The 20,548-nt window shown below is 42.8% G+C and overlaps 1 protein-coding gene across 1 annotated transcript in view; it reads right to left on the bottom strand.

Moving 5' to 3' along the window:
- The window catches only part of MKX (mohawk homeobox), a 52,676-nt gene extending 36,309 nt beyond the window's left edge, over nucleotides 1-16,367 (bottom strand). The window contains exons 1-4 of the mRNA XM_032788817.2: nucleotides 16,102-16,367; nucleotides 13,259-13,418; nucleotides 4,038-4,191; nucleotides 2,439-2,774 (exon numbers count right to left, since the gene is read on the bottom strand). Of these exons, the coding sequence (XP_032644708.1) occupies nucleotides 2,439-2,774; nucleotides 4,038-4,191; nucleotides 13,259-13,418; nucleotides 16,102-16,283 (832 nt within the window). The 5' untranslated portion in view covers nucleotides 16,284-16,367. The remainder of the gene's footprint in view (nucleotides 1-2,438; nucleotides 2,775-4,037; nucleotides 4,192-13,258; nucleotides 13,419-16,101) is intronic.
- Nucleotides 16,368-20,548: the final 4,181 nt, after the last annotated feature.

The following is a 20,548-nucleotide window of genomic DNA, read 5'->3' as shown; positions in this document are numbered from 1 at the left end:
TTTTTCACTCTTGGCTGAAACTTGGCAAGCAAAACTTAGCCCAGTAGCAAATTTATTACATTTAAAAAAATCATTGTGATCATTTTAAAGTTACAGTATAAAGGTATAAAAAATCCAAAGTTTACGTCTATGCTGCTGTATCTGTTTTTCAATAACTTCTGATTTAAAAACAAAATTTGGCAGGCGATTAGTCCATAATGTGAACCAAATGCTCTTTGGTATGTTGAAAAATAATGTTAAATAATCAAGCAATTTCATTTTTGAATGTGTTCACCATTCCTGTTCTACATAAGATTTTCTATTACCACACACTCTAAACTCATCATCCCCCTAAGATCTGCATGAAAGGTGTGATTGGTGCCTCCTTAGCACTGTATTCTTCCCCTCATATTCAGTGGAGATCTCTTCACAGGGACAGAGACTGAGAAATGGGCAAGGGATGAGAGGTAAAGAGCTACAGACTGGTCAAGAGGGACCTGTGTCTTTCCCTCCCAATCAGCCCAGATGGGCATCCACAGCCTAGAAGCCTAGAGCCGTATGAACTTTCTCACAGAGCCCCTCCAAGCCATAGAAAAATGACCACTGCTGAAAGGGGCAAAAGCTGTGTACCGAGTCCCTGGTAGGGCAGCTTTATCGGGGAGACCCTAAGCCAGTGGGAAGGCCCTATGCTGGTGCTGGTGGGATCAAAAGTTTGGGGTTCAAAATTCTACTTTTTTCAGGTACGGGGGAGGGGGAAAGCCACTGCCCTCTTCCCCCATCCCAAAAAAAAACTGGAGTAAGCTCCAAAGCAGAGCTTTTCTCCCCCATCTGTGAGGGGTGGCAGAGTCCAGAGATAGTCCAAATCTTGCCCTGATGTATACCCATTAAAGGGGTGTGAGTCAAGGCAGGTTTGGTGATTCCGTGACAGACAGCCAATTGGGTGGCACAAACACATTTTTGCATTCAGATTAAAAGAATAAATTAAATGTTAAAAAGATTAAACCAAGAAACTGAGAGCTAAGCCTAAAACTGCATGAGCTCAGTGTGTGGTGCCTAGGTAGTACAGCAACAACAGGGCCAAGCCACTTGCCAATGTATGCAGCAGTAGGAGGCAATTAACGATTATAAGCCCCAAGAGGTCATATAACCAGCTGCACACTGGGGCTGACTCATCCTGTGTATGGTTGAGCCTGATGTACAAACAAGAAGGAAGGTATCCATATGGTCTGCTTGGGGAGCAGGTAACTCACAATGTTTCCCTACTCCATTTGCTCCCCCCTCCAAGGATGCCTAGGTGTATTTAGATCCTGATGAGGCCAGGGTGGTACTTGTACTCTAGCATTGTAGTAATGTTCATGTGACTCCTAATGGAGAGAGAGAGAAAGAAAGAGAGAGAGAGGATGGCTGAGCACCCTAAACACCTCAGCACTTTCCTTCTGGGCTCCCACAAACTGGGGCACTCACTTCTGAAAATGTTGGCTACATATATCTTTTTATGCCTACCCTGAGGGGGGAAAGATTAAGGAGTGTCTCAAGAGTTCTTTGCCATCCTCCCCCATTTTCAGCCCCAACAGATGTCCACCTCAGCTTCTGGGGCAACAGCTCTGTAATATCCATTTTAAAAATGTTTCCCTGATATCTACTGTAAAATATGGTATTTATACCAGGGAAGCTTAATTTCGTGGACAATCATGACAGAAGTGTAGGACTGGAAAGAACTTCAGTAGGTCATCTAGTCCATTCCCCTGCACTGAGGACAGGACTAAGTAATAACTAGACTATTCCTGACCGTGGTTTGTCTAACCTGTTTTTACAAACCACCAATGATGGAGATTCCACAACCTCCCTAGGCAATTTCTTCCAGCGCTTAACCATCCTGACAGAACGTTTTTCCTAATCTCCAACCTAATCCTCCCTTGCTGCAGATTAAGCTGATTGCTTCTTGTCCTGTCCTCAGAGTTGAGGTGAATCATTTTTCATCCTGCTTCTTGTAACAACCTTTTACGTACTTGAAAGCTGTTATCATGCCCGCCCCCAATTCAGTCTTCTCTTCTCCAGATTTAAACAAATCCATTTTTTTTCAATCTTTCCTCATAGGTCATGTTTTCTAGACCTTTAATCATTTTTGTTGCTCTCCTCTGGACTTTCTCCAATTTGTCCACCTCTTTCCTGAAATGTGGTACCCAAAACCGGACTGAGGCCTTATCAGTGCAGAGTAGAGTGGAAGAATTACTTTTCGTGCCTTGCTTATGGAATGATGTTCTGGGATGTATCAAGGGAGGATGTTCTGGGATGTTCTGATGATGACAATAATAGCTTATAACTATGTGATTGCACATGTATCACTAATGGGAGTTATCCATTCATATGAAGGGCAGAATGGACACCTATATTCATTTTCAGGTGACATTAACAAACAGAGCCAACTGTTTCAAAATGATACATGAAGAATTCCTTACCTGTCCGGTAGACAAAATTGCCTTCAGTCTCTGATGATGATGGGGACACCAATTCCTCCTCAAATTCGTTGGAACTAAATGAACCAGAATGATTCCTTTGTCTCGTTTTTTCCATCATGGCTGCATTAGTAGCCATGACATGTCTCAATGAGTCATTTAGGTAACGATTCAATAAGATGCTTTTGTATTTGGGAGGTGACACATAATCCTCATTGGCACTTGTCTCTGGTCTCACTCCTGTTTTTATCACCGAATTTTCAGTTTTAATCACAGTGTGGTGAACTGGTTTGTTATATCCCCCTTCATTGATATGGTTTCTTGGAGGATTTTCCCCATCTGAAGAAGAAAGATACGTTATGGTTTATATAATATTATAGATCATCCTTATCTGTACATCTTTAAATACATATAACATGATTAAAGCTAGGCAAAAAACATAACTATTTCTCAATTGATTTCACTTTTTTCTGTTCACAAATTGTCCATGAGCAGATCACAATCTTCTCAAATGGTTTAGCTATTCTAAATTATTTTCTAAACAATTTTATAAATAATGCTTGGTACGTAACTTTTAGATGAACAATGCACTCCATGCATTTGGTATCTGAAATATGAACAGTCAACTAAATCGCATGGTATCGTTCAATACCCTGATTTGATTAGCTTATTTCTTAACATTGTGTTTGCTAAGAATTATGAATTTGAAATTCATTTCCCATGAACACTCTGAAATATTTGCTTAAAATTTGCTCTTTAAACAATATTCCTGCAACTAAACTTTTATGGAAAGTGGACTCAAAAGAAACACATGTGCAGATGAAACAAATTCATTTAAAGGCAAACAAATATTTCCATAAATGTTTTGTGGCACTGGCTCATTTCTAATATGACTACAGTGGATAAATACATATATCATGTTTCAAAATTATTGGAAAATTATTGAAAAGTATGATTACTATCAACATCTGGGAAACATAAGTAGAGTGCCATATAAAACTTTTTCACAGCATTGAACTTTCATTTTGCTGAGGAGAGGAAATGTGAAGGAATTTTCCAAGGACTGCTTTTCCTGCTATGATCGCACTGCAAACCAAATCCTGCTCACCTTACTGTGTGAGAAGTTCAACTGAAGTTAATCAGACAACTTTTGTTAATAAAGTGACCACGATTTGGCCCTACCGGCATATATCACATAAACATAGGAACATTAAGGCCCTTTGATTTCAATTAGACTAACCAAGTCCTTAAAGCTATGCACATTTTAAAGTGTTTTGCTGTACTAGGACCTAAAGGAGTAGGTCTGTTATTTAACACTCAAAGAACTAAGCATTATTTTGTCTAATAATAACACACAGCAAGGACAAACAAACCTAATGTATGGCTAGATTCTCTCACCAAGTTAAACTGTGTAATCCTATTAACTATAGTGGAGTTACATGTGTATAACTGCAAACAGAATTTGGCATACAGCTCATGAAAAATAAAGCCTATGGCACTGAAAGCTTTTTGTGAAAGATCGGAATCCTTTCTGGACAGTCTGATATTTTCTAGTTTCAAATAGAAACATGGAACAAAGTTAACATAAAAAAATCAACAAACCTTCAGAACACGAATCATCACTGCTCACACTAAGTCTTTCAGCATTTCCTTGAACATATTTGTTGTACAACTTTATTCGTAAAGCCCAGCTGAGATCTGGTTGCCGGACCGTATTCTTTAGGCGACGTCTTGCATTGGCAAACCAGTTTGATACCTACATAAAAACAAATGCAATGGTTTACATCAAAAAAAATTACAAATCTAATCTGCTAATTGTTTTACACGTTTCAGGTATGCTTTGTGAAAATTTAATGACTGAAATGTATTCACATGCATCAAGGCCCAAGTGTGTGTTAAACTCAATTAATGAGAATGGAGAATTTTGCCTGAGACAGGAATGCAGGACCAGGCCTTCAGTTGGCAAATACTCTTTCTGAAGACTCAGCAAGCACTTGTTGCTAATAATAGTCAGTTTTAATTCAACTCTTCCATAATTTCCCTTTTAAATTAACTTCAGCATCTTTGTGAAAAGATCGTATACTGAAATTTTAATAAGTATCTTGAATATACTATTCTTTTTTTTAATTAAAGTAATGTTAGATCATCTACTAGTTGACACTGTAACATCTATTCTTAGACTATAAAGTATGTGCATAATAAAACAGTAAAATATAAACCCGTTTCAATATGTTGATATAAATAACTAAATTCTGCCCTTTGCTATGCTGGCACATTATGACTGATGACAAGAAGGTAAAGGGAGCAGCGTGTAGGGAACATACCACATTTAGTACTGGTCTACACTGGGGGGCGGGGAGGGATCAATCTAAGATACGCAACTTCAGCTACGTGAATAGCGTAGCTGAAGTCGAAGTATCTTAGATCAATTTACCTCTCGTCCTCATAGCGCGGGATTGATGTCCGCGGCTCCCCCTGTCGACTCTGCTACCGCCGTTTGCACTGGTGGAGTTCCGGAGTCGATGGGAGCGCTTTCAGGGATCGATATATCGTGTCTAGATGAGACGCGATATATCGATCCCTGAGAAATCGATCGCTACCCGCCAATATGGCGGGTAGTCTAGACATACCCTTAGAGTCACTGCAGAAACCTAGACAATGATCTATAGATAATTATCCAAAACAATTTTTTTCAAAGAGTAAGATATGACAAAATTGACAACAATTATTTAACACATGTGCAGTGCCTTCTGATATACACTGGCTCCAAGAAGTGAGGCTAAAAAAGAGAGAGTTGCAATATTGTGTAGTACCATGTGTGTTAATGAAGTGAAAAAGCACGTTACACATGCTATAGACTCTGACAAGTCATCTATGTTGTGCAAACATTCCAAACATGATCCCATGTGTTTACAGTGACTTTGAATAGTAACAGTTGCAGTATTTGGGCAAATGCTGACTTTGATTTCACTTTCACTTAAATGAGTGTAAAACTGGAGAAACTCGATTGATGTCAGTGTAAGTAAAGAGAGTCAAGCTGCCTACATTCTAGAAATGTGGAAATCTCGATAGAAACTGATCATGTAGAAGGACTTTAGAGCACAGGTTACTTCTGCCAGGGTTAATTGTATTTTGATTGGCTCTCTTCAGAAAGGATGCAAAGCATTATTACTTGAAAAGCAGAATGTGAGGGATCTCTCAATTGTCTACAAAGCCCTCCCCTATTTTTGTGCTGTGAGTCCTAACACAGAGAGCAGTAGAATAGGTGATTCACACTGATTTCAGCACTATAGCAGGGCCTATTACCCTGCAAAGCCAGCTAAATCATGTTCAGTCACCTGTAGCCATGTCGTAAGTGTATCAGTAATCATAAGAAAGGGGTAAGGAATGGATAGCAGAAATGCAAGAGACCTACAGGCCTAGACCTATAACAGTAGCTCAAGCAGTTAGCATAAGGTCTTACAGTGTGATAGTAGTTACTTAATAAGTTAGCATAAGAAAGTAAACTAACAATGACCTTAAATCACAAGGTGGCATAAGACTTTGTTTATTGTTTTGTAATAGTCACAAGTGTTTCAAACTGCAGGTAAGTGACGACAAGAAGGCAGTTTGTATCAGATTAGAGTATTTTTGGAGGGAACATTATCAGATGTTCAGATGCAGATAACCATAGTAATCCAATTGATGTATATGTTAATAAGCATTGCTTTATTAATATATTCACCCATAGAATAAGGGCACCCCAACATTATGAGGGGGAATAAGTTAAGATATGATAAATGAGGGAAGAGCTATGTATACATATGCATGAAGACCATCATGGGCTATAAAACATCTGGTCTCAGGCACAGCCTTTGGAGTTCTTCATTGGCATGCCAGAGTCAGACTAAAATCTGTCTCAACATCTAGAAGCTTTCCCCAAGTATATTCCTGTGATGGTGACAGCCACCTTGACAATACTATATTACATCACCTTACTTGCTGCGATTGGTTTACTTATTGGACTAATTATTTTAATAATAAAACTTTTACAGTTACAGAAAGTCTTCCCTGACTGGGAATGTTGTTGTCACTGCCATGACCCAGGGGGCTTCCAAAGCAACAATTCGGGTAATATTGAGCCTGATTTTGGGACGAGAACTTACCAAATTTCAGAGTGTTCATTGGAGATTCTAAATCAATAACTAGTCAATTATAGATTCACAGATTCTAGGACTGGAAAGGACCTCAAGAGGTCATCGAGTCCAGTCCCCTGCCCTCGTGGCAAAACCAAATACTGCCTAGACCATCCCTGATAGACATTTGTCTAACCTACTCTTAAATATTTCCAGAGATAGGCAATTTATTTCCCTAGGCAATTTATTCCAGTGTTTAACCACCCTGACATCTAACCACCCAATAACTCAGTGGTCCCCAACGCAGTGCCCATGGGTGCCCTGGCACCCGCCGGGGCATCTGTGTGTGCCTGCGTACTGTCCGGTGGACGAGCATCCACCGAAATGCTGCCAAGAAGCAGCATCATCCAGAGGCACTGCCGCCAAGATGCCGTTGATTTTCGGCAGCAACACCTCTGGATGACACTGCTTGTTGATGGCATTTCACTGGTGGCGCCTATTGACGTTGCCGCTTCTCGGTAGTATTTCAGTGGATGCTCATCCACCGGCCATGGTCCTCGGTGGCACCCACCAGACAAAAAAGGTTGGAGACCACTGCAATAACTAATCAACAGATCAGGCAACACACCAGATAGCAGCCTATTATCAGAAAGCTGCAGTGTGGATCGCAAAGATGTATTTGGCCTAGTTTTGTAATCCAGCTATTGTGGGAAAGTATATAAACATCATATAAGTAGTTAGCTAATTATTTTGATCACTAATCCATTTAAGGGTGATTATGAGGAAAATAAACACTACCTGCTTAATTACAAGTAAAATTTTGGTTCAGCTTTCTATCTAGAACTTAGTAGAGACTCGTTAAGCCTGTCACTTTGATTTTACTTAAATCCTATTTTATATGAAACAGGGCTCCACAGCAAGTACCATGAGCTCTGGATCAGCACTCTAAAGCCACATTCATTGCTTTACAAGCCCTGTCATTTACTGTTAGGAATTAGGAGACCAAAACTGTAGCTGGAACTGGCAGAGAAGACTAAGTAATCTTTGTTCTGCTCCAAGGCTGCTTGTTTACATTCATCATATTGACACAGCAATCATTATAGTAAACCAGAAGGGATATACTGGAATCCATCCACCTTCTAATGCAGTTAGCAAACTGATTCCAGACTGTTCAGATAAAACTTTGGTCACCTGACTTCCACAGGATTTAGTATAATTCTAGATTCATATGTTCAATAATAGAGACTGATTGATTTGGGGTCCAGTTGAATATTTTAACAGTTTGTGCAATGCTTAAGAAAACTGACCATTTTCTCAGCATCCCGTGAGAAACATATTGTTGTCAAGCCAGGCCTACACAGATCACCATGGTGCTCTCAGATTGCCACGTACAACAATGGTGTGACTCTTGCATAAAAGCAATTAGATTTAACTAAAGTGAATTACACTATCCATTTACTGAAAACCTGACAGCAAACACTGTGGATACATTCTTTCCATGCCAACTTCAAACATTTTTCATATTAATATGAACTGTATATTCATATTTTAAGCCTTTCGGTATGAGAGGATTAAATAATAATATACAACTGTTAAGAAATAATCTTAACTCAGCATTTACAAAAGAGTCTTTTCCCAAATGTATAGTATTACAGATCCTGCTTCAGAAGTACACCCCAGCTATTGACTCCCCCTCAGATGACTATACACACAGATTCTGAATGGAAATACAAGAATGCTCACTAATGCTGAATGAAGGTTAGGCCTATCCACCTAACAGTTCCTAAAATACAGTGGGAGAAATCCTGGCCCTGTTAAAGTCAAAGAGAGTTTTGACACTAACTTTAACTGGGGCAGGAATTCATCATATATCCGTATGTGTTCATTCAAATGTTGCATGTCATGTGTCCCAACAAGTCTGTTATCCTACGGCCTGTGTTATACAGGAGGTCAAGCTAGATAATCAGAGTGGTTCCTTCTGACCTTATAATCTATTAATCTGTCTGCACATATCATTACCACTGCTTTTTAGGATTTATTGTAAAAGGAAGTACCCTAAACTAACTACACTCAAGCACCCATTAAGATGGTCATGAATTATATTACTCTGTGTAAATGAAAAATCTTAGCAAACAAAAAAAAAAAATTTGCTTACAAGACACGGTGAGAAGAAATTTGCATTAGAATTCAACCAATGACTAAGTATTGTTACTACTGTCTCCCTAATTATGCATAATAATAATAATCATAGTCGTAGTATTAAAACAAAAGCCTCATGTATAAACAAGAAAAAACAGGTGGAATTACCATAAATATGTTTCTCAGCCTTGTAGCAATTCCCCAGAATGGTCAAAAGTATTTACATCGGCACCCAAGAAATACTGACTCTTTGGCTTTACCTCTGAAAAAATTATTCTAATTTATTGTGCTTTTCTACTTAAGAAGAGCGAAGGATTTAGAAGAGGGATAATAGGCAAATGATCCCTTTCCCCCAAATAAATTATGTCACAGATATGCTTGTGTAAACGGTAATATTATTAAATCCACAGCAGCACATGACCAGTATATTAATCTTGCTATGGCAAATAACTTCTTATGAAACAATAAAGCCATTCATATTTCCTTTTGGAAAGAATATGCAGTCATTTTTCTTTTTTATTTCACAAGAATATTTAAACCAAAATTTAAAATAAAATAAATCAAATGCTGTGGTAATAGTGCAAATGAAAACATAACATATTCATGGCAAATTAACAGGACAAATTGCCGGATTTCAAACTGGAGTCTAATCGGTGGAGTAAAATGTAAGACGGCTTCTAGAAGTACGTTGCTTTCTAGACTTCTACCTTTGCAATTTTGGGAGTATAATGTTCTGAACTGCTAGGCCAAACACACCCAGTGCAATCCTATTGACTTTACTGGGGTTGCTTAGGTATATATCAGCGCATAATTTTGCCCAATGTGTTTTTTATTAGTGATTAGAAATAAAGGAACTTCATAATACCTTCCAAACACTAGCTCTTCATACAAGTCTGTCTTTATTTCCTAAGTTTCTAGGGACCAGGAAATAGAACAAACCTCCTTTTAGTTTCACAGCACCAACAGACAAAGAATTACTAAAATGATGGAAATTAATTTAAAAAACAACAACTGTGAGGCAGTGGAGGGAATTAAAATAGCAGGACACTCGAAAATGGCCCAAAATCTGGCCAGAAAGATATTACCCTAATAATACCCCCTTTTCTGCTTCATATGATCCTGTAGAAGCCCTATTGTGCAAATTCTGCATTTTGGAGGTTTGCATATTTGGAGAGAGTGGGTGAGATGTAGACTGGGCATAGCCTGGGGACAGTCACTCTACTGTATTCAGCACCATCTGCCAGCCAACTGTGGCAGAAATATATGCAGGCATGAATGCTGATCCTGTAAAGTTAAGCAGTAAATTTTTACAGGTTTCTTCTCCATGCTTGCAAACACTATGTGTGGGAGCAGACAGGTGCAGGCAGGGAGACACTGGCAACACAACTCCACCTGTAATATTCTGGAGTCCAGAACATAGCATAGAGGTGCTGGACTTCAGTGCAGATGCACTTACATGTATGGAATTATTTGTCATTCTTGGAATTTCTGCAGGGTTTTTGCAAGGTAATCATTACCACCCAATAAAACCAATTGGATAATTCCATAGATACACTATTGGTGGAAACTCAAGGTTTTCAAAGTATCTTTTGACCACCCATCGGATTGTCAATACAGGGTGTGAACTAAGTCTGCCTGCAACTGAAGGTGAAACAGCTTCAGCAGACAATAAGCTTGAAAGACTAGTGAGAACATGACTACTATGAACATAGGCTGATATTCTAGGTGATAACAAAGGATGCTGTAAAGCACCGAGAAACTGAATTGATGAACTGGAAAAAAGCTAAGATGAAATGTAAGACTGCTTAGAAAATTTGAAGGAATGCAGTCAGGAGAAAACATTACATAATGGTTCATAGTTCTTCTATATGTCTTGGCATTTGGTATTACTAGTTTAGAAGGGCACTTATACAACACCCTGTTTGATACATCTGGAAGGTGCAACTCTTGGAATGAGAAACAAAATTTTCAAACAGATACAAATATATGGCCCGGAATCTGCTCTTTGTTATCCCACTCTCAATTCAAAGTAACTCCACTGACTTCAGATTTACACCAGTGTGTCTGAGATCACAACCTGGTTCTGTGTGTTTAATGCTCAAGGTTCTACTATTTTGATCTGGATTACAGTCTTGTTCTTTTTTGGCATTTGAAAAGCATATATGGGATACTGTTGTTTTATTCTTCCAGGCGCAGGAATTACTGTGGATGCCAGACATATATATTTATCTCTCATATAGGTGCTATGGTGCTCCTGGGTTAAAAGAATACTGCACTTGAATTATGGGAAAAACAGATGGAGTTTCTCTTTGATCATGTGCTTCTCTATATTAAGATAATAGCTGGTTTGCATGATTCTTTAAAATGTGATTTTCATATAAAATGCCTAGGTCAAATTCAACCCCAGTGTAACTCTGGTGAAGTCAATGGCCAGGGATTAATTTAGCTCGATATTATGCTTTTACTCCACATCCTACTTAGAATATAAATTCTGTGGAACAGGGGCCAGGTCTCACTCCATGTTTGTGTAGCCTCTATCACAATTGAGGCTTGTGATTGCTACTATCATGTAAATATTAAACAATATCGATCCAATACAGTTTGCTTTATACAGTTCATTTGTGGCACTTCTAAAGAAAAACAGAGAAATTTCTCTAATATACCAGCTATGTGAAATGATATTTTCTCCACATATGTATTCTGAAAATATTTTAAGTCTCATGTAAAAATATAGAAATGTTCTAAAAGGTGCAGCCCAATAATAGTCATATTAAGTTGTTGTAAGTTATAGTGTTATGTAATCATATTTAAAAATTCAGAGTGATCCTTTCATACCTGTTTTTAAAAATTGAGATACGCTGTTTTAACTATATCTTCCAGTTATGGCATTTTCCAGGATGTTAATATTATTTTGGTCAAAGCTATGTTGCATTCACTAGTGCATGCATTTCACACACGTACTAAAGAGGTACCCTCTTCCAATCACAGTTCATAGCACAGTCTTCTTTGAGAGAACATGCAAACTAATATTGGATTTCTATCTCCTTCCTACTTTTTTAATATTTTATGATATTTTGCTACACAATGTAATTTGCTAAATGGCACCTAATGCATACAGTGGAGTACTGAGGCCTTGACCCTGCAGAGACATACACACATGCTTATCTTTATGCACCATGATGAGTCAAGAAAATCATTCAGAGTGTATAAGTCTTTGCAGGATCAGAGCTGAGATAGCACCACCCCACAGCTGATACCATGTAACTCCATCACCTAACAGATGGTGCCAGATGAGAAACGAAAATAAAAAGAAGTAAGATTTACAAATTCTTGGGAGCCAATCCTATACTCCTTTCTCTTGACACAACCGTTATGAATTTCAATGGGAGTTTTGCCCAGGTAAGTAAAAACAGATAGGCTCCCATATCTTGCTAGATCTAATAAAGATAATTTGTATATACGGTCTTGTGAAAATGGGAAAGTCAGAATCATTAGCTACAGGTACCCTTTGTGTGTAATGGGTGTAATAGTAGAGTGGTCTCTGTAATTAGGACTGGATAGCTTTTTCCATTCTAGCCCATTTTCATATGGGAAATGAACAGCTAGTCATCACTTTCTGAAACATTTGGTTTTTGTGCTAAAAATCTTCCATGCTTAATCGCTGCCTTAAGAGGATTTTTAAAGACTAAGCAAAATTGCTTTTATGAACGAGATGATTAACAAATACACCCCTTTCTCACAAAAAAAAGAATCTCTTGCTACTTGTGTTTTAAGAGTTCTACCATCAGCATGAATGAAGTTAGAAAGTTCAAACGTGGTAGGGAAATAGTCCTCTTTGAAAGGAAGTATTAATGGTTTGGTTCTGAATGAGTTAAACAAGTGCCAGGGAGTCCTTGCCTCATTCTTTGTTCCTGAGACCTCTCCTGCCCTCAGCTAGACCTTTCAAGGTGTGAGTGGGCTGAGCTACGGACTTTGCAAGAGATACCTGTCTCAGTCACTAAGGTGAGCACTGGTGTTACAGAGGGGGTAGCCAATCACCTGCATAGTGCGGAGGGGAGTTTCTTATTATATATATTCCCACAGTATTGGAGAGAGACACTCCGTACTATGGAAATTCTATCTAAGAAGGTGTTATGAGTATGTGACTGTTTGTTCAGTGCACAGAATTAAAGAAATGCAAGCTGAGGTGACACGTGCGTGTACCGCGTGTGTACACCTTACAACGGAGTCTTTAATTAGGTGATCACTTCGCATTTTCAAATAGGCCAATATAAACAGCACCCAAACTAGAGTGTTTGGTCACGCCTCCTTAACAGGCTCTCAGGGTAGGTTTGTGGGTGCCCGCCTGTATTGCTTCCTGTGTGTGAAATATTTCACACCCAAGCGGTGTCAGGCCTCCAGCTCCCTGTCAGCACCTGGGGAGTGCGAGGGGGATACGTGGCCCTACATTTTCACCCCACGGAGAGTGTCACACGAGGGAAGCTGGCGCCCGGCGGCAGTGCAGAGCCAGTGGATGGACGCCGCCGGTGCCTGATTCTGGCTACTTTCCCTGCCAGTGCGCGGGGTTACCTGCACCAGGGTCATCTGGGAGCCGAGGGCCAGCAGGATCTTCTCGGTCTTGGTGGGGTAGGGGTTGTCCCGGTGCTTGTACAGCCACTGCTTGAGCGGCCGGGCCATGTCCTGCAGCGCCTGCCGCTTGTGCCGCACCTTCCCGCTGCTCTGCCGGGCCCTGCACAGGGAGAGAGCGGCCCGGCCGGTTAGTAACTCGAGGTGGTCCTCTGCCAGCCGCCCTCCGCGCCCTCCGGCTCCCCAGCGATCGCTGCCGCGCAGGGGCCCCGGAGCAAGACCTCGCTGCCCGAGAGCGGAGGACACGGTGTGTGTGCACACGTGCGTATCACACCGCACCACTGATCTGTAGCGCTAGACACGGGTGTGTACACACACCGCACTATGCGCTACAACCAGCGACAGAGGCCGGGGCAGCTACAACATCTATAAACCTACCCCCGAGCGATGTCTGCTTTGTGTGTGTTATGTATGCTTTGTGTGAGTGTAACACATAGGGGCACATGCACGCCACTGCACATGCAAGCCATATATTTGCAGCAAAGGTCCTACAGCACATTCCTGCAAAACAAACAAGCAAAGCACTCCCATCCACTTCATCATGGTTTTCTAACATGAGTGAAATTAATCCCAAAGAATGATGACAAAACACTACGTAACAATACTTATATTGATTGTCACCTAAAAAGTGACGTATTCAGCAACCTCCGTGTCTGTGCATTAAGACATGGGGCCAACTGCCTACAAGAAAATAGAACTTGCATTCTGTACACCCCTAGTCCTGTGCTCTGCATATTGCAGTTTGCATGTTTCTCCACTTTGTCCGAAGAAACAAACTCCTCAGATTTCCACGACGAAGTAGGAAAACTGTGGAAACGTTTCAGTGAGACGCGCAAGCAGAAGGCTGACCTTGGGACAGCGAAGAGGGGAGGGAGGAATGTAAAACAGACAAAACAGAGATTGCACTTCACAAATATTTAGTGCCTGCCATAAAAAACCCAGTGTCCTCCTAGCACACAAAAGAACGGGGGTGGCAAAGGGTTACATACAGCCACGCTGAAGTATTAGATTGCTGAGTAACATGAATTTCCACAAAGCGATTGGCACATTAGCGGCCGTTACCAGGAGGTGTATGGTTTTCGGCATCTGCAAATGATATTTTTGGTAGGTTTGTAATCGGCCTTTTCCGCAGGTTTGCAAGATCTAAAGAAGCCTGTCTTGAGCACATTGAGCGTTTAAAAACATTGCAGCACCCTTTCCCTGCCTGGCTGACATACGTTGTATCGCCACCACAAATGTGTTCTTCTGTACAACACGTTGGGAATGTACACTTACAAACCTGGCTAATCTCACTGAGTTAATGTGCCAGTGACAGACAATCCATTCATGCTACAACTTTGAGATGTTAAGCAGGTCCTGGTTCATTGGTGCACAAACCCTTGTGAAATCAAGAGATTAACAATCATTCTCTTGAAAACACGTGTCATTTCCCAAATTTGCAGGCAAAAATCAACATCTCGGATTTGAAAACAAACTAAAACAGGAAAAAGTGAAACGCTAGTTTAAAAGATTATAAAATGCTTAAGGAAATAAAGAGAGGAAACAATAAACTAAATTCAGAAGAACAAAAATTCAGTCGGATTAAAAATAGTCCAGGATATATTCCCAATGAAATGCCTGCTACGTCGTTAGCGGCTGCTACATGGAACAGGAAGAAATGTGATTTTGGTGTTGTAGTTCCAGACTTTGTCGGAAGGTGTCGCTGTCTGGCCTCGCCAGCTACCTCCCATATTTTCCGCATTCTCTCGCCTGTTTCCTGCTCTTTTAAAACACTTTATTTAAAATCTATGTCTGAATCGGCTGGTAATAACATTTTGATGAAACATAATCTCTGCCCTACCAACCAGCAATGAAGTTAGAAGTATGAGCTTATGCAATCTTTAAGGTGGAAATTCAGCAATAAAAATAGCTCTTCAGCATTTTTCATTTTCCTTATCTCTTTTAATGCCTTAATCCTTAGTTTGTAAATTTAACCAAAGATTAATCACATCAGCACTACAAAGTATATTTTATTAGCCTTTTAAACTAACAAACCTGATTACTCTCCCTCCTTCTGCACCATCTCCCTTTTCACCTGTTCCAGAACAAACATTAAACAGCCGATGTTTTATCGTCAGGTGGATTTTTAGCACAACTCTGTGTCTAATACCAATATTCCCGGTCTTTGACGAGCTTTAATGAAAGAATAATTATTTTTAAATCCTCTTGCAAACATTGTAACAAAAAATAAAGTTTATTTTCTTGAGCTCAGCCAGGAAATTTAAAACAAAAACAAATTTGTAGACAGTTTGATTTACACTGTTAGACTTTCTTAAGGCTCCATTTGCTAAAAAGATCTCAAGATGTCACTTCCTAGAGCTTGTGTTTTATAGCTTGCCCTATTTGGCTGATTTAATATAACGCCATGAGAAAGGATCATTTATAGAGAGGCTTTCTTTCTTGCTGGTCTGTTATTGCAGAGTTAGTATCTGAAAAACAAACAAACAGGATAAAGACGTATTTTACCCCTTTTTATATTTGTATTTTTAAAAAGTAGGAGATCAGTCATCCAAAACCAGAAGTACTGTACACTCGTTCACACATTCCAGTAAAATAAGATTGGCATTGCATTATCTACTACCGGATTTTGCACTATCCATAGCTGTGGAACTGGAATCTCAAGAGATTAAGGCTTAAAAAACATATTCACAATAACCAGTCAAACACTCGTTTGACACCGCTAGGTTGTGTTGTTATGTAGCGCTGCAAGAGTAACACAAATTACAGTGATCAGAATGGGGCCATACCCTGTCCGCCTGTTCCGAAGACTGAGGTTGTCTTTAATTGAAGGGCTGTCGGGAATGTGCACTTCGGGGTGGTGTGGGCTGTCAATGACCCCCAGGTAAGGCCGGCTGTTACTTTCCCTTTCTTTGGCGTTTTCCTCAAAAAGCACTTGGCTGTTGAATTTGTTAAAGACTAAGGTGTTCATGGTGTGGGGGCTGGTGGTCGGCTGCAGTCTGCCTGGTTCTTCAGTTGCAGCAGACTCTGGTAAATGGGAAACTTGCAGCTTGGATGTCCAGATGACTCGGATTGTGCTGGAAAGAAGCAGCATCGGGTTACTCGAGGAAATCAGTCATATCATAGTAATTATTTAAACACGAAAAACATCTAGGCGAACTTGGCAGGGAAGGAGCTGTCTGCTGCTGCTTTTGCTGCACACGGATCACTATAGGTCTCCATGTCCAGTCTGAACTGTTGCCCAGGTTGTGCAGCTGCTCTTTGTGTGTGAGAGCGAGCGTGTGCGGTGGGTGTAGGCACAACTGCGTTCTATGTTCCTGATTCTCATTGGAATTCCTGCCCCATCATCGCTTCTCCTGCTGTAAAATCGCCCCCGCAGGGTTATCTAAAAGCCTCCACCATCCGCGGGGCTCCCCAGGGGGTTGCAACAGCCTGGAGCTTCCCTTCTCCGCCCCCCACTCCCCAGGGAATAAGGACATACATTGTTTTAATTACCGTAAAGCCTGAAGGCTCGCTTTTACACAGAGGTTACTCGCGAGGAAGAACTACAGCGCAGGGCTCGTTACTAACTAAGCTCCGGAGCCATAAACTCATCTCCTGGAGGCTCTGCGGTGTGCTCCGCTATCTGGAGCTCTCAAGGCTGGACTGTGGGGCCTTCCTTCCAGAGGGTGGGCAATGGCCCTTGCAAACTGGACTCAAGATCCTCAAAACACATACGCAGCCAGGGGGACAGAGCGCTCCGATTGCCCGGACACACAGCGCAGGAGCCTCACGCTATCGGGACACCAGTGTTTCCCGATTCACGGTGTGAGTGTGGGTAAAACACGGGAGATCCGCGTCCCGGCGGGGGCGGGGCGAGGATTTAGGATCAGAGGAGATCAGGTGGAGGGGAAGCTGAAGCCATAGCCCAGCGAGACCCGGGGAAGGTGGCATGGGCATGGCAGCCAGGGGTGCTGGAACAAGGGTGCTGCTGCATCCCCTGGCTTGAAGTGGTTTCCATCGTATTCCCCGGTTACAGTTTGGTTCAATGGCTCTAGGTACCCCCACTATACATATTGTCCCAGCGCCTCAGATGGCAGGGCCCAGAGAAGGGCGGGAAAGGGAACGGGTTACAAGCTTTGGAGTGTGGCCGAGTCTCTGGCTAATTACATCCCCTCTGGCACTAAGGTGAGCATGGCCTATGTTTAAGAGGCTGGAAGAGCTGCGGAAGATAGCGCCGCTGGGCGCCCTTTTCTTGCAAATCCCAAGGCTTATCCATTAGCCCGCGGGCCAGGCAGGCAGGCCGACCGGTCCACTTAGCGCTATGAACTCGAACGACACGTTCTCGGAGAGGGACGATGTCTTGTCTGGTGTCAAAGCCTATCTGGCCGACCCCTGCCCTGAGGCGATGTGTGGGAGAGTCCCGCGTGCCTTGGGGTTTGTTTTTAAAGCTGCCCCCTGCCCATCGCAACCCGCTGTTGTGTTGCAAAGAACAGTCCCCTTCCCGCTGCCGCTCCTGCCTCCCCTGCACCAGCCCAGGGAACCTGCAGCCCAGCCAGCCCGCCCTCGCCAGCTGCTCCCGGAGCTGCTGCGCGGAGAAAGGTTTAAGTTACTGTACACAGCAATTAAAACACGGCCACTGTCAATATTTGCAAGGATGCCATTCAGACATTATTTGGCTGCTGCGTGTGAAATATGACTAGATGTCTGAATCCACTGGCCTGGGACGTGCACACTGCTCCGAGTGTGTGTTTGCACACAGATACACACATTACAATTACACCGCTTCGGATTTTCCACAGCTCCTCCTTGCTTCTTCTTTGGGAGCTGCTCTGCCCCACCATCCATAACTGCCCTTTAAGCGCGGCAAAGGATCCATCATCTGTTCCACCCCCACAGGGTTTGTTTGCGGACGTGCTTATTTTGCCGCGCGATCAATCACATTTGCTTTCCTGTCCTAACCCCCAACAGAAAGCAAAGGCGTTTCCATGATCCAGCCGAGGTGTTTTCAGACATCGAGGGAGCAAACAACACATCTGAATCTAACAAGCCAACTCTTCTGACACGGATTTTAAACACAAACTATTTGCCAGGGGCTTAACGGCACAAAATTACTTGCTAACATGATCCACTGGTGCCCAAGGCACAGCTCCCAGGTGTATGTATCCAGCACAGCTAGGTCCATCCCGAGCTACAACCGCATCCCCGGCACACACGGATTTTGCTTTACTTCCCCAATAGGGCAGGTCACATTCCAGAGCAAACTATCCTGCTGTTGTCAGTCCCAGCAGACAACACACACACACACACACGTGGCTGACAACACCGGAGAACCGAAACCCGGGAAACCACCGGCTCTCCCTTTCCAGCAGCCCGGGAAGCGCTCAGCTCGGCCTGGCTGCGTGCGCGGCGCTAGCCCGGGATACGTGCTTGCCAGGCAGGAGCCAGGAGGCCGGTTCAGCCGGGGGAAGGTCCCTCCCGCGGGGGTCGTGCTCACACGGCAGCTTAGCAGCGGGGCAGAGCCGGGCTGCAGAGCCGCGCCAGCCGCCGGGCGGCGAGGAGACAATACCTGGTGCGGGCGGGCCCGCGGAGTCCGCTCGGTGGCGAATAATCCAGCTGGGTCCCTACTCCCCTTCCCACTCCAGCCACATGTTTGCTACACACACCGCCCGAGCTATGACCACACGGACAGCGGCAGCCGCTCCTCTTTATTTACCAAGCGGCAGCACGGCCAGGCCCCGGAACATGAATCCCGAAGCCGTCTCATGTTTCCTAGCTGCGGAGCTCAGCCTGCGAACATCCTCCCATTGCGCTATCCACCTTCCGGGGCCGTGCAGAGGGGAGGCTACCGGGCTCCTCGGCGATTCTCCGCGGCGTCAGGCTGCGGAGAGACCTGCCCAGCGGGAACCTCTTGCGCCTTATTTTCTTCTGGTTTTGCTCCTAAAATCCTCGGAGAACCCGCCCTTTCCCCCGTCGCTTGCAAAGGTGCGAAGCCCTGCCGCGCTGCGCGCCTGGCTCCAGGGGCCTGGGGACCTCGGGGCCACTGGGGTCCTCGTTCTGACAGCCCGTCCGGGGACAGGGTAGCTGTTGTGGTAGGGGTCGGGCAGAGATGAGGCGGGAAAAGCCGGCTCATTCATCCCAGCCTGTGCTTGCTACCATCCAAACACCTTCAATGCGCACGGTAACCCAGCAAGGTTTACCTGGCTGTTTGCTAGGCAGGTGGAACCGGAGCTCCTTCGGAACAGATGTGAGAAACCCACTTACAACTGCCCGCGGGAGCGCCGGGCTGCTTAACCTGTTATTTTAGACAGACAGGCCGAGGAATGGCCAAGGCGACATCAGATTTCTTCCTGTGCTTCTGTCCGACCAGGAAATGTTTTGCAGCTCCAGCTGGCTAACAGCTGCCCAAATGAGTGACATCACTTTGTGTCACTGTGATGTCACAATATAATGTGCAGGTAAGGCAGTCACCGCTACCTGCTTAACAAGTAATACAAGCACATTCAAATGGCCGCAAAACAGGGCTCGAAACCCTAATTTTAAAATTCACTAGATTGTTACACATTCTAGGAGAATTGGTGGGGTAAGGGGTGTGACATTTTGCGAAGCAGAAAAATATAAGATATTCGAAGCAAAACAAAAAAAGAAACAACTCGCCACTTTTTGAACAAAGTTTTTAAGTGCTGGCTTTTAAAGGGAGCTCTCAGTGTACAGACTGCGCCGAGTTTAAACGAGGAGCTTTCTTTCGTCGTTTTATTTTTGTTATCCTATACTTTTCCACCTTACCTTCCGCTCTATTTTCGCATCAAGAGTAATGAATAAGTAAAGACGCTGGCTGTTTTATGGATGGGGCAGACTTTTAAAAAACGGAGCCTGTAAAGTATATTCGATCTGGGCAAACGGTTGCAGCCCTTACTGAAAAGCATGCAACTCAGCGATTTTTCAATGGCCCAGGTGAACTGTTTATGGCGTGAAAGTGTTATTATAGTTGTCTTACAGTTAAACAAAACTCCAAAGCGAAACGCTAGATCAGGAAGGAAAGAAGGAAAAACAACTTCCGAAGGCGATACCTCAGAGAGAGCAAAATGGAAAGACAATATAGAAAGTGTTCATTTTCCAGTTACTACCTTATTTTCCCTTTATGACAGCGCTTGAACTGTAAAAATAATCCCGGACCCGCAGAATAACACGTGGAATTATTTACACTTGACGATACATAATTAGGTTGTAATTCCATGGTCGTATTTTGTTACTAAA

Source organism: Chelonoidis abingdonii, chromosome 2 (assembly GCF_003597395.2).
Source record: "Chelonoidis abingdonii isolate Lonesome George chromosome 2, CheloAbing_2.0, whole genome shotgun sequence".
In the NCBI taxonomy this organism is placed as follows: domain Eukaryota; kingdom Metazoa; phylum Chordata; order Testudines; family Testudinidae; genus Chelonoidis; species Chelonoidis abingdonii.
The sequence above is the reverse complement of the archived record's forward strand: the minus strand, read 5'-3'. Positions and strand labels throughout refer to the sequence as shown.